At 36.0% G+C, this 17,878-nt stretch overlaps 1 protein-coding gene across 1 annotated transcript; it reads left to right on the top strand.

Moving 5' to 3' along the window:
• The first annotated feature begins 6,498 nt into the window (after positions 1-6,498).
• LOC130642350 (uncharacterized) lies at positions 6,499-8,533 on the top strand. Its single transcript, XM_057449436.1, has 2 exons — positions 6,499-7,089; positions 7,324-8,533. The coding sequence occupies exons 1-2, from the start codon at positions 6,499-6,501 to the stop codon at positions 7,642-7,644; spliced, it is 912 nt and encodes a 303-aa protein (XP_057305419.1). The 3' UTR covers positions 7,645-8,533.
• The last annotated feature ends 9,345 nt before the right edge of the window (positions 8,534-17,878 follow it).

Genomic DNA, 17,878 nt, shown 5'->3' on the forward strand with positions numbered 1-17,878 from the left:
CCTTTTTTTAATAGCAACACTGGTGAACGGGTTGAAGAAAAAAAAGATGTAACATTCCAGTACCGAGATTGAAGTGATTTTACATTAAAACATGTTTTAGAATATGGCATAACTGGCACTTTCACATTACATGGGAAAATTAGGTGGACACAAGAAGAACGTGGGATCCTTGTTGGACAAGGGAAAATAAAAAAGTTTTTTCGAGACGGTATTATTGCCAGATGAATCTTTGCGTAATGCAATTACTGTTCGGTCACCGCTAATTGATATTCTAGAAGATGTCTCCTTGTCCTTTCAAATATGGAATGAAACTCTCCACCACTACTTCAACAAAAATAAAATAAATTACTGACATGATCGAGGTGGACTGTTTGAAAAAGATAACACCGTTTCCAGGAGAGTCGCTAGTAAAAATGTTTGTCTTGCGTGCAAAAAATGAGAGTCACAAAATGAACAGATACGTTTAAAATTGTACTGTTGACACAAATGGAATCAGAAACCAAACAAATTGTATCACACTGTATTAGTTTTCCCACAACTGGTAAACAAGCTTTCTCTAAATGTGCTTAGAGACCAATTGGAAGACGAGTTTTTGTCAACTGACAGCTTTGACTTTACAGTTAACAAAACAAAAATCGCTTTATATCAAATAGCTCCTTTAAGAATTCTTCCCTAGACATCAAATGCCCATATTCCATATTCCATCAACGATTCTTCCCCGAATGACCCCGAAGACAAATTACTATTTTTGAAAGATGGCAAGATTAATCGTAATCACCAATATTATACCCAGTGGTAACTAAAAATACAGACAACAAACTGTGAGAAATGTTTTTTTATGTTATGGACCAACCAAAGATTCTTATTAGATAAATTTTTTTACGATGAGGACTTCTGTAGCAGCTTACTTTGTTTTTTACGAGAATTTTACGATATGTATTAAGATAATATATATTTACAATGTTTAAATGTGAGAGCTAACCAACAGATCTTTTTAACACTGTTTTATGTATTTTTTTAGTAGAAGTTCTTCTTTAATTCGAAAACTTCTGTCTGCCATTACTTCATCACCATAATTCAACAGATCAAATATGCCACTGTTTTGGCATATAAATAGATCAAAAGATTTTCCACCATAACACTTGACAGAAATGTAATGTAACCACTTGATGCAATTCCAACAAAAAGTCTGACTAAGTAACAGCTTGTACAAATAGGCTCTTTGATCTTTCTAACGTAGTGTAGGTTATATATGTCCATTAACAATTACAGTGTGTTCTTGATATATTGCATTCTTTAACTAGCTTTCGGCTCTATACTACAGCCATGACCACGTTTAACAATTACAATTCTGTTCTCTCTATATATATACAACTTCAAGGATCATTAGGAAAAAACAAAAAACTATATAATAATCGTGAACGTGTGCGAAGGAAATTTATTTAAATAAATATAATGGAAAGCTCCTTACGTTCTTGTTATAAGGTGGCTTCTCTTTTTGAATCAAAGACTTACCTCATTATCATAAGCAGAAATTCAATTTAATAAGTTATCTTCTGTTGAACCTAGAAAAAGATCTAGTGGTTTTGGATGATTGTTTTTTGTAATGTTGTGGTATTGTACTTCTTCTACATATGGATTTATTAGTTCAAATATGGTGTAAAAAGCTCGAATAGATGTGATCTATTTGTAAAAGTTCATTTTATTGCCAGCCTTTAATTTTTTCCATGACATATGTGATGTGTGAAGTTTCTCTCTTCTCAATTGCTTGTTTTCTGATTTTAATTTAATATTACTTTGAGTGTTTCATTCTCTATTTTATTTGCACATTCTAGACAATTCCTGTCTTTACAATTATTCGTAAGGCAGTAGCTATGCTCAACAGATGGTGGTGGAGGAGAAAAAATGTCGCTAGCATTGTATTAGGCATCCTGTGATGAATCTTCTAAGATTGGTTCCGGTATTGGTGATAGTGGAGGAAACTGAAATGGCGTGGAAGGTGCTTCTTTAATTTTTCGTTTCTTCGCAGGCACTGGGTTTCTAAACAACCGTCTTTTTGATATAACATCAGTTGGAGCAGATGGATATTCTACTTTCACAGTAGGATCAGAGTATTTTTCTGATGGAATCTTGTCTACAAAATTGTGAACCATCTTGATTTTTTTTCTTTTGATTAGCTAGATACATCTTTCTCACTTATAAGGAATATCTTTTCTCTCCTGGAAAGCAAAATAAACGAAGAGGTGGCTCACAACCACAATCTTTCTGCAATATTCCTTTATGACGCTTTCTGTTAATAAATGATTATCCATCGCTGTCCATATTAAACTAGAACTCAGTCTCGTATGCGCAATATCCATAATGGCACATGTCCTGGCTGGACCGGTGTATACCAATCTACCAAGGGTATCAAGATTCCAGGTGGGTCACCTGTAAGACGAGGTCCACTAAGTGGTCAAGACGAGGCTCTGGAATCCTCTTTCACAGGAAATTTTTTAATCTGTGTAAGATCTGCGAGTAACTAATGAGATGACTGGGGTAATAATCAAGATAGCCATAGAAACGTCTCACACAAGGATAAGACCTGCCCTAGCAAAGTCGACCTGCTTCCTAATGTTTAAACTGCCACAAAAAAGAACACATGGGAGAAATTGTTGTTGAGGTCTTACGGAATGCTGCATTTTGTAGCAGCCCTGGAAGCGCAAAAGATTCAGAATACAAGAAACAGTGGACAGCTGTTTTAAAATATGATCTTCTAACTGGATAAATTTCAAATGAACAATGCGTTCAAAAGTGCGATTCACTCTTTGCTATTTCTGCTTCGAGTGTCGCAGCTTAAGATGTGCAAAATGGGCAAAGCCATTTGTTATCTCCACTTAAAGAAAATAATTTACAAAGAGGTGGCAAGCCACCGCAATGATGAACTCAACCTGTTAGGTCTTTGGAAACAAGCTAGAGTTTGTACTCCTCTAGAGGATATGCCTCTAAAAGCACAATTCTTTTTTACAAGGAATTAAAAAAATATAAAATAATAAAATAAAAAGGACACAACACATTTGAAAAGATGAACATAACTTTAACCAAGGGCAGGTAGGTTTCGACCCATATTTCTGAACCTAAGTACCCTGGATGTCTAGCTGGGTCACCTCAAAGAGGTCCGCGGACGGTCATCAGCAGAAACTAGACATCCCTATCTTCCTAAAATTAACTTTGACCACTTTCTGTTCAGCTGTGCTATTCTTTGTTTTTAACTCAGGTAATAAGTGGAGTCGTTACTCTCCAAAGACAAGATCATGTGTGATCAAACCCCCCTGCTAATATTTTTTTTTATTTTTTTAGTTAGTTATTTTTTTTTAACTGGGGTAATAAGTGGAGTCGTCACTCTCCAAAGACAAGACCTAGTATGATCAAACCCCCTTGCTAACTTAATTTTTATTTGATTTTGTTTTATTTTTGACTGGGGTAATAAGTGGAGTCGTCACTCTCCAAAGACAAGACTGAGTGTAGTCAAGCCCCCTTGCTGACTCATTCCGGTTAAAATATTCTTATCTCAGCTCTTTTAAAAAGAAAACATATGACTCGTGACTGTTAATAAGGCGGTTATCAAAGAAAATTACTGCTCTATCGTTGCAATGTATCCACCTGTGTACCATTTGGTCGAAGGCTATGGTTGTGTAGTGACCATTGTTTAAGTTGCCGCAATGGTTGATAATAGCCCTTAATTGAAAATTTTTACGAAATTTCACTTCTCCATCTACGGTTAAAGGTATGGAAAGGGTACCGGGGTAAGCAGTAATACGAGAGGCAATTTTTGACACAAGGCCGTTGGCACTGGCAAAACGTTTTAGCTGTAAAATGAGATGGGAACTTTTTCAACTAGAGCAGTTTGATGAGCGTTGCAAACATGGCAGAAGTAGGCATTGGTGTCTGACAACTCCTCGCTTTCGAAGAAATTATCTAAGGAAGATTGTAACGTAGGGTGCAGAGAAAGTTGGATGCATGGTGCTATAACTTCTGAGGAGCTGGTAATATGACATGAATTGCAAGTGGTTGATGTCTTGATGCCAATACTAAAAAGACTTCCAAGAAATGGAAAGTCTAATGACAGACCAGGTAGGAGATATTCAAGAACTTCGGGGACGTCGTGCTGAGCAAAAATATTAAATGCACTTCCCTTCGCAGCTGAGATATGATGTTTCATAGCACGCACACGGTGGGCCAAAACGACCCGAAAAATGCTTAACTAAATCGTCCATCAAAATCGGCCCGGAAATTTCGAATCGGCACATTTCTGTCCGCGTAATATGAAACGATTTGCAAGAAACTTTGAAGATCTGGTACTCATTTTACACGTATACGAGCGCGATAACATTTCTTGATTCAAACAGAGGAAAGCACAAGCTTTTCGTTGAATATAAACACTTGATACTTCAGCGTCGGTAAGTCTTCTATTTCAGCAAGCTCTTTTATGGAGTTTTTTACTTTTTTCTGTTGGTAGGTCATAGAGATGGAGTATAGAATAATACCAGCTTCGCTTTTCCACTTCTAAGTCGATGTTTTCCTGAAACTACAGTAGTTGCACCAACTTTCTGTTGTTTTAGATTTTTGTTTCTCCAAAATTATTCTCTCTAAATGAGCTAGCAATATCAGGGTATTTCACTCCTTGGTGCGTCACGGCAGCCATTTTTGTTGAACAGTTGTTGTCTCTTTTAGGTGTTATAAGACTTGTTATAAGACTTGTTTCGAATGGAACGTGGTGATTTCAATTCCTATGTAGCCTTGGAAAAGAAAAGCATTTCTTACGTAGAAATAATAAACTTTCATCTTGACAATGTGCTTGCTAGCATTCGCCGCAAAATCAATGCAAGAGCAACTTTAAAAAGTCCTTTCAGAATTTCAGTATTGGAACGAATTCCGCCAGCTGTATTTTTGGTAGTACACAAAGCAATCAAAGACTACAAAACATTGTTTGGTCGTGTGATAGAGGTCAAAAGAGATAAGAAGAACATCATAAAAGAAATTAAAATTACCTTCGATCATCTTGGTTCGTTAAAATTTCATTTGAGTAAATTGTGCTCAGTTAGTGTGTCCGAAAATTTTCACAAAAATTTGAAGAATGGTGTGAGTGGTGATATTGTTGTCTCGGGTTCAAAATTAGCTGTTATGACGTACAAAGTTAGTACGAAAACAATGGTCATGGAAATAAGTTACAAAGTCACCAACAAGTATGGTAATGTATGTAGCTATTGACTTTATTTTTTAATAATTTGGTTGTTTAATTTTGTTGTTCTATGATATGCCCCCAAAAGGTAAATCCAAAGCTGAACACGCCAAATTTTCGCAAATAGGGTAGTTTACCTCTAATTTGAAAAAAATAAAAACAATGGATTCAAAAATATTGACTCAACAAAGTTTAATAAAGTATAGGAGTTCGGAAATTTTAAAGCTTGAAAGTAAAGTTACTTTACTCAGTGATAAGATTGATGCTAAAAGACAGCAGTGCAACCGGAAGAGGAGTAGATTAATTGATATAGAAAATTCATTAGCTAATAAGAAAACTTTAGTTGATTCAGAACTACAGAAAAGAAGCTTTTCAATTAGCAAGGCTACTTCACTCAAAAGAAAACACAATCCATCCTGTAAAGAGGTGAACAGATCCGCTAAACATTGTCGTCGTCAGGAAACAATAGATGTCTGTACAGCCATACATGGAGGCACTAAAGAAAATTCAGACCCAGTAATCTTTGGCACGCTTGTTTCGCTATGTGCAAAATTTCCTTCAAATGTAGTTGCAAAAGGTATCCTAGATTCTAAACCATCCGTTGTGAAATTAATTACTAATAACATTGTTAAAAATTGGAACAATGATTATTATAAATCTTCTGAAAATGTCTTGAGGTCACTCAGTGTCTATTATATAGCCATAACGTAATGGGAAAAGCGAAATATAGAGCCATCCGAAAAGCCAATAAAAACTCTTTGAATAGTAAAATGAAACTTGCAAATTATGTGCTATATCCACATCTTGCGTCAATAATCAATTCAATCGATATTGGAACCTTACATGAAGTTTATCCAACATTGTCAGATGAACCGGTAGCCGGAAATTATCGCTCTTGTGATGAATACATCTTGAGGCTAGCTAAGTTTTATCTCTTAGCAAATGAATGCCGGAAAGATAAATTAATTGTGTTTGAGAATATGAAAAAAAAAGATCCAGATTCATTCTTGTTTGTTCTTGCCATTGGTGGTGATGGTGCCCCAATATGCGGTATGAGTTTCTTGGTTTCGTTTTTAAATGTCGGAAATCGGATTTGTAGTAGTTCTGAAAATTATTTGTTATTTGGTGCTGACGTGGAAGAGAGTTCATCGACTGTTCGGAAATTTGTTTTAAAAGTTATTGCAGATATAAAGTATTTGGAAAGTACTGTATTCACAATCAATGTCAATGATGTAGTCCACAAAGTAGAATTTTCACTGGGAGAACTTCCCAACGACATGAAGATGTTAGCTTTTCTTGCTGGTGAACTCACAAATTCTTCATATTATTTTACCACATTTGGTACAGCTAATCAAGATAATGCAGCAAACATGAACTTTTCATATGGCGACCAGTGGAAACCATTTGATTATGAAAAAAGGATTGAAGATGTTAAAAAGATTGAAGTCAAGAAAAATGAAATTGAGAAGAAAAGTAAAGGAAACAGTCTCACGTACATATCCAAAACGTTGCAATCCAGACAAGAATTCGAACCACTTGTAGGACAGTATATTGACAGAGCGAAAGCTGAACCCCTGCATTTAAAAAACAATGTTGTAAAAGAGCATTTCATCAAAATATTTGCTCTCGTCTATCCTATCGGTTCATTTAAAATCTTTTCTGAAATTCCATGTAATCAAACATTCCAGAAGTTTGTTGAATTTATTCGCTCTAAAATGAATTGTAATTTCCTTGCAAAGAAGATTACCACTTGGTTCAACGAGAACAAAAAGAAAGATCAGTGTAGTTTCACTTATCGGTTTGGGGGTAAAGAAAGTGTGGCGTTTCTCAAGAATTTTCCAGAAATGTGTATGTCCGTACTACGAGAGGTTAAAAGTGATGAAATGAAGAAACGCCTGCATCAAAGTCATTTTCAATGCTGTTGTTTAAGAAATGTTATTTCCTACTCCGTTAGAGTGGAAAATTTCAATGGAAGTTTATTACAAGAATTGAAAGTACAGTGTGATTTAATATTCAAATTAGTTTGTTTCTACGATGTCAGTGTTTCTCCCAGTCTTTGGACACTTTGCAATGCTGTTCCAGTTCATGCCGAAAAAACTTGACATGCTTACAAATTTGGTCTTGGATGCAATAGCATGGAAGGTCGTGAGCAAAAGCATCAAATGATCGCAAAGTATGCTAAGAACACAACTTTCAAATGTAGATGGCCCAGAATTTTTCGCCACGAATATATTCAATTGATACACTTGCGTGAAAAAGGCTACGATAAAGTTACGTACAAACTCAGAGGTACACAATACACACCAGACGAAGACAGTGAAAGTTGCAAAAAATGTGCATTGAAATTTGTAGCTAGCGAAGCAAAGTGTAAGTTATGTGAAAGTTCATTCATGTCTAAAATCTATGAAGATTTGAAGTTGTAATTTTAGTTTTAGTTTTTTGTTTTGTTTTTTAGTTTTTATTGATTCTAAGTACAGCTTCATTTTCATGTTGAGTGGATTTCTTTTGTACTTGGGGTACTTTCGCTATTGGGCAGGAAAAGAAAAGAAAAGAAAACCCCAAAGGTTCCTTGTCTTTAAAAAAATATAGTTAAAACGTATTTAATTTCGCTGGTATCAAATTTTGGTATTTATGACTTTGTGTATTTAACTTCACGAACTTTTTATTTTGAATATTTCCGAAGGGTGATCAAATATTTCATGTCACAGTTTATGCACTATCTTCAAGAAGATAAATCGGATAAAAATAACCTCAGAGAGAATTTTTTCTAATTTTGCGATCTTCACGTTTTTGAAATATTTTTGTATATTTATTTTCACAAAATAATTCAACAATATCTAATTTTGTGAATCTTTTGCAAAAATATGTACCACTGAATGAAAAATTTATATGCGCAAAATTTAATACATTTTAACTATGACAAAAGACCTTTATATACGGTTTTTCTTGTTTTTTGTGTGAGCGAACTTTGGTCATTTTCGCAAACGTGTTCTATTTATTCCTTGATGTTATTCAATGTTATTCAGAAGAGTATTCATTTTTATGCATATGGTATTCAAGAGTATTTGTTGTGATGCGGATTTTACCTCAAAATGTTTTAAAAAATTGCATCTCTTAGAAATTTATTCATGTTTTTACTGTTAAATATTTTTTTAGTACTGATCGTGGTTATATTTCATTGCGGGAATTTTTTTCTCGTATAGTTTTTTTAAATTCCTATTGTTATACTGTATGAACATAGATGGTTGAAAACGTTTTTGGATTATATTTTGTCCGTCAGTAAAGGTAAAGCAATTTGACAGGCTAATAATCATTTTTAGTATTATACCTTGTGAGAAAAAATATTTTTTTAGATCTAAAGGAAATAAAGTGTTTTTATAGTAGCCGAATTGCCACTGAGCCTAGGTGCAATGATCACGTTGAAATTTTCAGACCGCTGCAGCACTTTGACGTCCTCGATCGCAAAACGTATACTAAATACTGTGAAACAATGAGAATATCTTCGCATTGTTTATTTCTGAATGATATATCGCTTCACGTTTAAGAATTTTTGAGAAGTAACGGTATATTTCTATATTTAGTTTCAAAACATTTGTTTATATATTTTAGAGGGATTAGTTTTATATTGTACAGTCAACGGTGAAACTTGATACTTTTCAAAATCCGAAAATATTTAACACTTGTTCGAGGATCTTGAGCTGAGGCGCCTTTCTTATTCAAATATCCGGAAATCCGAGTATATGGGGAAAAGTTTCATCCTTGACAATACAAGCTAATATTCACAGCTAGGCTACTTTTTTTAAAAGTAAAGTTTTGATATGATGTGACGGCGGTGGTGCTAGCTAGGCTGCTATACCATATCCCATTCTATGTTATGAAGAAGTTTTCACTCTTACTTTATGTTCCATTTATTTTTTCATTGTATAAGGTCTTGTATAACATTTTACTGTCATTATATCTCTTTAGCACAGCTATTTCCTATTGCTTTTTTTTCCAAATGCATTTATTCTCGCCATGCAAGGTTATTTTCCCTACTTCTACAACACAATATAGCTAAAAGCGGGTTTTCTTCATCTAATCTTCTTTTCGTGATATTGGTAAGCAAGAGCCATAAAATAATAGTAATATACCCATTTGTTATTTGCTAATCACATATTCTTGTTGTTTTCCTTTCTGCAGAGATCTTCAAAACACAAATCGCTCGGTCATTGAGCAGCCATATTTCTTTTTTGAATAATACTCCTCCGTGGGTTTTCTGCGCGCTTGTCCGCATTGAATATATATGTTCCGGGAGGGAGGGTGTTTTTACGGTATTACTTCATGTGACCTGTCATAAGGAAAGTCACGGGCCGGTAAAAATATCCGTGTTGAGCATTTTTATACGCAAAATGGCCCACCGTGGCAAAAAATGGGAGGGATCAACTGGACTTCTAGAAACAGCCAAACTTTGAAGAACACCTACAAATGCTTCGCCTAACTTTGAGGTTGTTTTGCTGACAGACACGGCTTCTTTAACTTTTGGAAGGTTATAAAAACATTGTAAAATGGAGTTTGCATAACATGTGCTTCCCAAGTTTTTTAGACCGCTATTCCTAAAATCAGGGTTAGATGGCAATGCGACTGTTGTTTTGGAAGACCTTGTAGCAAGTTTTTCGGGTTTTTTGATTTTACAAGATTTTGTGTGATTTGCGGAAGATTTCTCAGGGGTTTTTGATTTCTTACATCCCATATTTGTAACAGAAGAATTTTGAACTATTATCATATTTAGTTCTTTTTAAGTCACCGCATGTCATTCTTGGTGATTTCAATCTCAATTACTTAGATCAACCAGTCAATACTATCATTTCAATGATTGAGCCATGTGGCTACATGCAACTTGTACACGACCCAACTCATATATCTGGTGGTGTCATTGATCATGTCCATGTCATGAAACATTATTTTAGTAATATTTTGATCACGATGCTGTTTTGGTTTCCTTGTTGTGATTTCTGTGATATCCTTAATTTAATTTTTTTGGACTTCAGAATTCCAAATATTCACCTGACTATTTTATGGATTCTGAAATACTATTTGTACCAAACTTTATATTATCATTAAACAGTTGGGACATGCACACCTGGTGCAGAGTCACACTCACACACAAGATGGATCATGGAGCCTGTTCATGTACTTAACAGATTTTTTAATAACCATGTTCTCAAAGCTCCTCACATTGTACTATTCTGATGATACTGTGCATTTTCGTTACAACTCAATCTCATTTTAGGTCACTGGTTGTTTTCATTTTGTATATAATTTATTTGTTCTGCTTTTTCAGCTTCGCGTTATGTCTATTAACAAAAGTTACACTCCCAGGAAAGAAAAGGGTAAGTGCATTTTCTTCAAAATTTCATTGCAAACAAACTTTCATAATTCAATTGTATCAAACGACTCCATATCTTTTTTACTCCTCCTGAAGTTTTCGTTGGGTACATTTCGAATGTGTCACCTTTTAAATGCTCTAGAGACAAGAAAAGAAAGTATTACGATTTCATGTTAGCGACTGAAAGTTGTGAACAGAGGACATTTGTTTTTTCTCCCGAAAAACATAAATTTATTAATGAAATATCTTCACATAATTCTGGTTGTGAACTTCGATCGTTTAAAAGAAGTTTACAAAACGATGTGTGAGTAACTGACTACACATCTGTCAAGAAGAAAAACCTTGAATTTGACTCTCCAAAGCACGAATTAACCTTCGCAACAATATCTGAAGTCATGAATGAATATCCATTGTTTGACATTGTTAATGTTAAAGGGATTGTCACAAAAAGTTGGAGATATGGAGCACTTGGAGAAAAATAGCAAACCTCGCCTTTGTGAAAGAGGTTTGACATTTGTAGGGTGTGTATTCTACATTGGATACGAAAAAGGTTATATCTTTCATATCACCTTTTTTGTTTTTAGGCTGCTGGTCATAAAACAGAAAACAAAGACCTTCTGGAATGGATACCAGACATTGTTTGACAGTTTTGGTATACCTGTGAACATTGTGAAAGTGCCATGGAGTACAAGGTTACCGATTTTGACATGGATGGATGCTGGAATAACGTTATGTTTCCAATTATGTCAGCAAACTATTTTTAATTTAATATTTTATGTCTTAGTCTCAACTTCGTGGTATTCTTTATCATGTTCAAGGTCCACATGAAGGGATTCTTGGTTAAGGAAGTACTGAAGCAAAGTGTTTACATAGGGAATTAAACGAAGAAGAACAAACAAAGCCATACTTAAAACAAACATCTTCTTCATATCCGAAAGTTGTCAATGTGTCAATTTTTGATCAAATAATGGGTTATGCTCCATACTTAATTACAATTACAGGTACTTTCCAAGGACAAATCATGATGAGATAGTCAACACAGTTTGGTGTAAATACTAAAACTTGATGCCGTTATATGTTTTATGCATACTTTTGACTTGGAAAACTTTTTCTACGTTATCCTAAAATCAACAGTATAGGCTATCAACAGTATAAAGCAAGAAATATGTGGCCAATGCTCTCACTCAGAAGTTGTACTACTACATTGGTAAAATGACGTAAACCCTTTCAGCGATAAGTACGAACTGCATATCCCTGATTAGCAACTACCATAATATTTTTTATTTAAGGTATGCTGTTGTATCAATGTGACAGTCGTATAATGACAGCATTAAAGGAAATGTTGGATTGCCTCCACCTGATCCCTGTACACAGGCTTTAACGAAATTCAGACGAAAACAAGATTTGGTCCAAAAATTGAAGATTCCTGAAAGTTTCTATTTTAACGTTTTAATAATTTGTATATATATCTGAATATCTTGTTTCAGCCGCAGTTGCTAAGGGCAACACTTTGATTTCAGCCTCATTTTTAAATTGTACAAAATTTTACACCAAATCTTAGCCATAGAAAGCGGTTGCTTATAAAAAATTGCGTACCTTTAAATTTCTAGATACAGCAACTTGCAATGATATGCCTGTCCTGTTTCCCCAAGTAGCCTCTCTGCCAAAAAACATACTGCCTGTAAGCAGCATGCCTCATTCACTTCTGCTCGTACGGGTTCTCTTGGGCGGTAGGGAGCACATATTCTGATAAATTCTGTTCAGGGATAAGAAAGTAGAAACACGTATTGGATTTTTGTATCTTACCGGTTATAGACTGATGCAGTTCCATTTCTGTCAGTTATTCAAGAGACTCCTATAACACATACGCAAAACTTAGATTTAAAACTACCCGCGGTAGTATACTTCCACTAATTCAAATGCCTTAAAATTCAAACATTTGTATAATATCGTGTTCAAATTAACGGATGTGTACAGTAGAATGCGATATGATTAAAGGAAACAGAAATGCACTCGCATGCGCGCATTTCTAGAATTCAAAAGTTCCCTGAAATAGTCTGCAGTTTTCTTATTTTCGTTGGGGCTTTTTCTTTTCTTCAGAGAGGTCTTGCTGTTGAGGCTTTTACTAACTGTGTGGTTTGTTCTGTTATCTTTTTTTCTTCTTTTCTTTTTAGCTTCCCAGCGAGACTTGGGTCTCATCCTCAGTGGCTGCTGGTAAAAACTTCTTTATCATTTATTCCACTTAGATTTAATTTTGTATTTATTTTATTCTCCATTGTTTTTGGAGACCAGACAAAACAAAACAGATAAAAGAAATTACAGCATTGTCTCATGGTTATTAGTTATGATAATTAATGCTTTCAGGCTCTTTCTTTTTTTATTACAATGACCAGGATTATTGCATATTATAAGCAAAAAAACCCAACAAGGAAGAAGGCTCATTGTGATAGTTGGAGATAGTTGAAGCACTATGAAAATAAACACATTTTGAGCATAAAAGGAAAATTCCAAAAATTTAAAGAGAAAATAAGAAAAAAAATTACAAAGAGGTGGCTAGCCACCACAATGATGAACTCAACCTGTTAGGCCTTTGGAAACAAGCTAAAGGTTGTACTCCTCTAGAGAAACGCCTCTAAAAGCATAATTCTCCCTTTTTCAAGAAATTTATTAAAAATAAATAAAAATAAAAAATAAAACGACACAACACATTTGAAAAGATAGATGAACAGAACTTAAACCAAGGGCAGGTAGGTTTCGACCCATATTTTTGAACCTACGTACCCTGGATGTCAAGCTAGACATCCCTATCTTCCTAGAGTAAACTTCAACCGTTCTCTGTTCAACTGTGCTATTCTTTGTTTTTAAACTCAGGTAATAAGTGGAGTCGTTACTCTCCAAAGACAAGATCATGTGTGATGTAATCCTAATTGTCTAGATCTGATACTGTCTCCATAAGGAAATGACTATGAAAAAGGTTTACAATACAGCAAACTGCACCGAATTATCTTGTCTACAGGGACGGTGGATGTAAAAAAAATTGGGATTAGGCTCCCAGAAGAAGATGCTGAATACACTTTCTTGCTTATTACAAGCATGGGTACTGTCCAACTTGGGACCTATAACTATTCTCTGAGAAAATCTTGAACAGCAAAAACAATCCTTCAATCACAAAAAATACGACACAAGACAGAGCTAACAACATAAACGGACTGTTTACAGAACAAACACAAATAGAAAAAATTTATATCTCAAAAATATATAATATAAAAAAGAATTAAATAAAAACCCTCCTGTGCGCCAGAACTTGTAACTCTGGCTGTTGCTTTCCACATGTATTACAGGGGCCCAAAACTCAGCCTTACACAGAAGGTTGTCATGACAGGACCAGCGTGCACATATTTGACTAAGGACAGCAGGATTGTCAAACCTGAAGACCAAGTTAGTAAATTTGGGCACCTTACTGAACTGGGGTAATAAGTGGGGTCGTTACACCCAAAGCTTAACTCTTTATCCTCAGGGTGTTGACGGTAAACTGGTTCGAATGAACTAGCTGGGGTAATACAAAACCGCTTGGGTTTACCTTTTCCTCCCCCATGACCCTGGCAGTACAGGATTTATAAATGTAATGATAAATGTAAAAGAAAGAAAGAAAGATAAACGTATTAACAGAGAACATAACAAAGAATATAACATGAATTGTTGTTGAGAATAGGTGGAGAGCATTTGCAAACCGCTCTATCGTTGCAGTGGTACCAAAAATTTGTGGCAAGATCCTTAACATAAGCCCAATAATGACCTGCGGTCAACGTACCGGAGTGATTAATTGTTGCTAACAATGAGTAGTTCTGATTAAACATTGTATCCGTATCAATGACGAGAGGTAGTTGCAGGAGAGAGTCACGTAAAGAAACACATTCAACAACTCGGTTGTCTTTCACCAGATGTTCACCATGTTTTAAAAACCTTTAAAGATGCAGGAATAAGATTTCACTACTCCTGCTGATTTTTGTTTCTCTAGTACTCTCCCTGTGTGCAAAGCATTGCGGACAAAACCACATAAGTCCATCGGGTAGAATTTCCGGTGGTAAAAATTTGGTGACACAAGATTGGATTTTAGATGTCATTGGCAGTGTTAAAATATCCTGAATTTCGACAATTGCCGAGGTGCACAGGCAGGTGTTACAGCTAACAGACATTAAGATTTCAGTTGAGATTTTATCTGCAGCAATCGGGGGAAATCCCTTAAGTGCGTCCAAAATTTGACGTTCAAGAGCCCAGAGAAAATTCAGCTTCGTCATGTTAAGCGAAATAGACCTCGCAATAGGTGACAAATGAAACGACTTTGGCACCAGAGTGTTGGAATCGTACTTAATACTTGCAAAATGGCGTTGGCGTAACAAGTGTTGCCTTTGTTTAAAAAACCGATGTTTTTATAGACACTAATTGATTGAGTTTTATTTTTATTTTGGCTAACCTTTTTAGAAGGCCCCTTTTGGCGAGATGAAACACCCTTGATCTCCACATTGGGCAAAGCCTACTTGGATTTGGGTAATTGCATTAAGGAGTCAGTTGACCAAACATTCGATTCACGTGCCAACCAGATACAAAAAGAAGACCTGATACTGATTATACCAAGATCATTTGCAGTGGAATAAGTAAGTTTGTTGGTGAAACCCATTCGTTTTAAACAGGCAGTGGGGGTTTTTGCACAATACCCTCTTGCTCCTACTTCCACTGCGTACAAATGTACTTGCCAGCCATTAACCATAATCACATTCATTAAACGGGAATATTTGGCAACTTTGGTGGAGTCCGAGCATTCATGTTTCCCTCGCATGGTCAAGTGAGTTCCACAATAATAACACGCTTAAGTTCATTTGAATATAACACAAGGTCCGGTTTAAGTTCAGAAATGGAAACACATAGCTCGAGTGTGTGTCAGCAACGATCTTCCAATCTTTGGTCAGGTGTAGTATACCTGACACTTTAGATTTTGTATGTGCCTTTGACCCGGCTCTCAGAAAGGTTATTTTGTGACATTTTTTACGAGGTTAAAATGGAAGCTCAAAAATGAACTTTTTCAAAGTTTCTACCAAATGGGTAAGTACAGAATCGTGTCTAAAGGTATATCCTTCCTGGGAAAGACCAGTTTTACAAGCACCAAGAATGTAAGCAGAAGTGCAAATTTCTGTGTGACATACGAAACAAGATGATTCTGCATTTACTTTCTACTTCCTCAAGTTACTTGGTGAGGGCAGAACATTGTAAGTGGATTGCAGGCAGAAAGATAAGAGATTAGGAGGAGTTGTTAGGATGTTTTTCCATGAAAGATCAAACTTTACGTAGCTCTCCCATCTTGTCCATTGGCCCTGCACCTGAAGTTGCATTGCCTTAGATAGATAGCTTTCCTCGTCAATCTCAGCCGATGTTTTTGCTAATAACTTTTTGTACTTGTGAGTATTGCCAAAACCGGTTCGTCCACACTGTACAGGACCCCTTACCTTATGGTCTAGTACTTTAATTCACCCTCAGCTATGTCAACTGCATCGCTCACCTTCCAAGAACCTGCCTTTAAAGATGGATTGAGTGTTGACAGAATTGGATTTTTGGACTGTCACAAAAGTAGGTGACCACTAATCTTTGCGGATTTTAAAATAGAAGTGAGACTCTTAATGGGCAGCGGGCAAGGAGAGGAGTCAGCATATAGGGATGGAACGGTGCAAGTTCAGCCATTTTCGTATGAACACTGAAACCTTTTGCTCTAGGCGCTCAGCAACAGACATCGAAACCTCGTATATTAACAGTGGTCACTGAATTCGCGGGATCAAAAGATGTTGCAAGATCCAAAGTTTTTGAGCTCCAGTGTATAAGGGACTTATTAATGACAGCAAGCCCTCCTATCACATTTTCCTCCAATTCGTTAATGGACAATTACAAAGGAAAAAAATCAAAGATTAAGATAGCTAGCGAGGTCTTCAGAAACAACAAGAGGTCGGTGTTGCAAAGAATTCTGATTTCAGTAGGTTAAACGGTTTAAATAATAAAGAATAACAGAAACTTTGATTGATTATCTGACTTATCATGTTCAGAACTTTGTTGATACATTAAGCCTTTCACTCCCAGTCCTCCGCACAGCGGGTGATAAGAAACCCGCGATTTTTCCCTGTCCTCCGCCCAGCGGGTGATCAAGTCGGGCGCGTTTTTAGGGCACGATTCCTTGTTTTTATTGCACAAACGGCGTCTCGTTCGAAAGCTGATGAAATCCGCGGCTATTTACAGGAATCTAAATCAAAAAATCTCATTCACAACGATTTTCAGACGATTTTGAATTTTGTCTAGAAAAATGTCAGGACAAAAAAGGAAAATGACAGATGACATGAATGATATAGTTAATTTTATGACTGAAAGTGATGGGAAAATTGATCTTGGGGAAGATTTTGACGACACTGATGACAGTGATTGGGAGTATGATGAAGAAGAAAGAAGAAAAGCTGTCCCTGAACCAAACCACCTGGCAACTGCACCTGCAGCACCGTTACTCAACACCGGTGAGGAGTCTGCTACCGACCAAAGTGTACAAGATAGTGACGATGAAGACAATTTGCCATTGAACTTATTGCGTCCTGACAACCACAATGCTGATATTGGCACAGTTGAGACAGAGGAAAATACCAGTGAGGGAGAAGCCACTGAAAATGAGGGAGACAAAAACAACAACAATGATAACAATAACGCTGACAGATGGTTAGGACGTGGCAGAGGTCGTGTTCGAGGTCGAGGTCGAGGACGAGGTCGAGGACGAGGTCGTGCAAGGGGACGTAGTAGAGGTAGGGGACGTGGCAGAGGTAGAGAACAACTGCAACCTAATGGTAATGATGAACAGAATTGGAGCTGGGAGAAGGAAAGGGAGGTTGGTATTGACAATGAGATACGTGTACCATATTTGGACGAAGAGCGCATAAAAGTTCCTCTACCTGATAAACCAACGCCTTTAGACTTTTTTTCGCTCTACCTAACCGATGAAATATTTCAGCTTCTCGTTGATGAAACAAATCGGTTTGCTGAACAATATTTTGAACATAACCCTGAAAAAAGGAACAATACATATGCTGGGATGTGGTTACAAGTAACGTTGGAAGAAATTAAGTCATTTATTGCTATTATTTTGTTGATGGGTATAATTCAAAAACCGTCAATTGATATGTACTGGGTGACAGATGAATTGTTATGTACTCCTGTTTTTTCTAAAATCATGACAAGAAACAGATTCCAACTAATTCTGAAGTTCTTGC

This window comes from Hydractinia symbiolongicarpus, chromosome 4, assembly GCF_029227915.1.
Source record: "Hydractinia symbiolongicarpus strain clone_291-10 chromosome 4, HSymV2.1, whole genome shotgun sequence".
Classification (NCBI taxonomy): domain Eukaryota; kingdom Metazoa; phylum Cnidaria; class Hydrozoa; order Anthoathecata; family Hydractiniidae; genus Hydractinia; species Hydractinia symbiolongicarpus.

Coding starts and splice junctions, on each gene's coding strand:
- LOC130642350 (XM_057449436.1), top strand. CDS start 6,499: ATGAAGATGTTAGCTTTTCTTGCTGGTGAACTCACAAATTCTTCATAT. Junction 7,090..7,323: donor GTATGTCCGTACTACGAGAG/GTTAAAAGTGAT, acceptor GAAAAAACTTGA/CATGCTTACAAATTTGGTCT.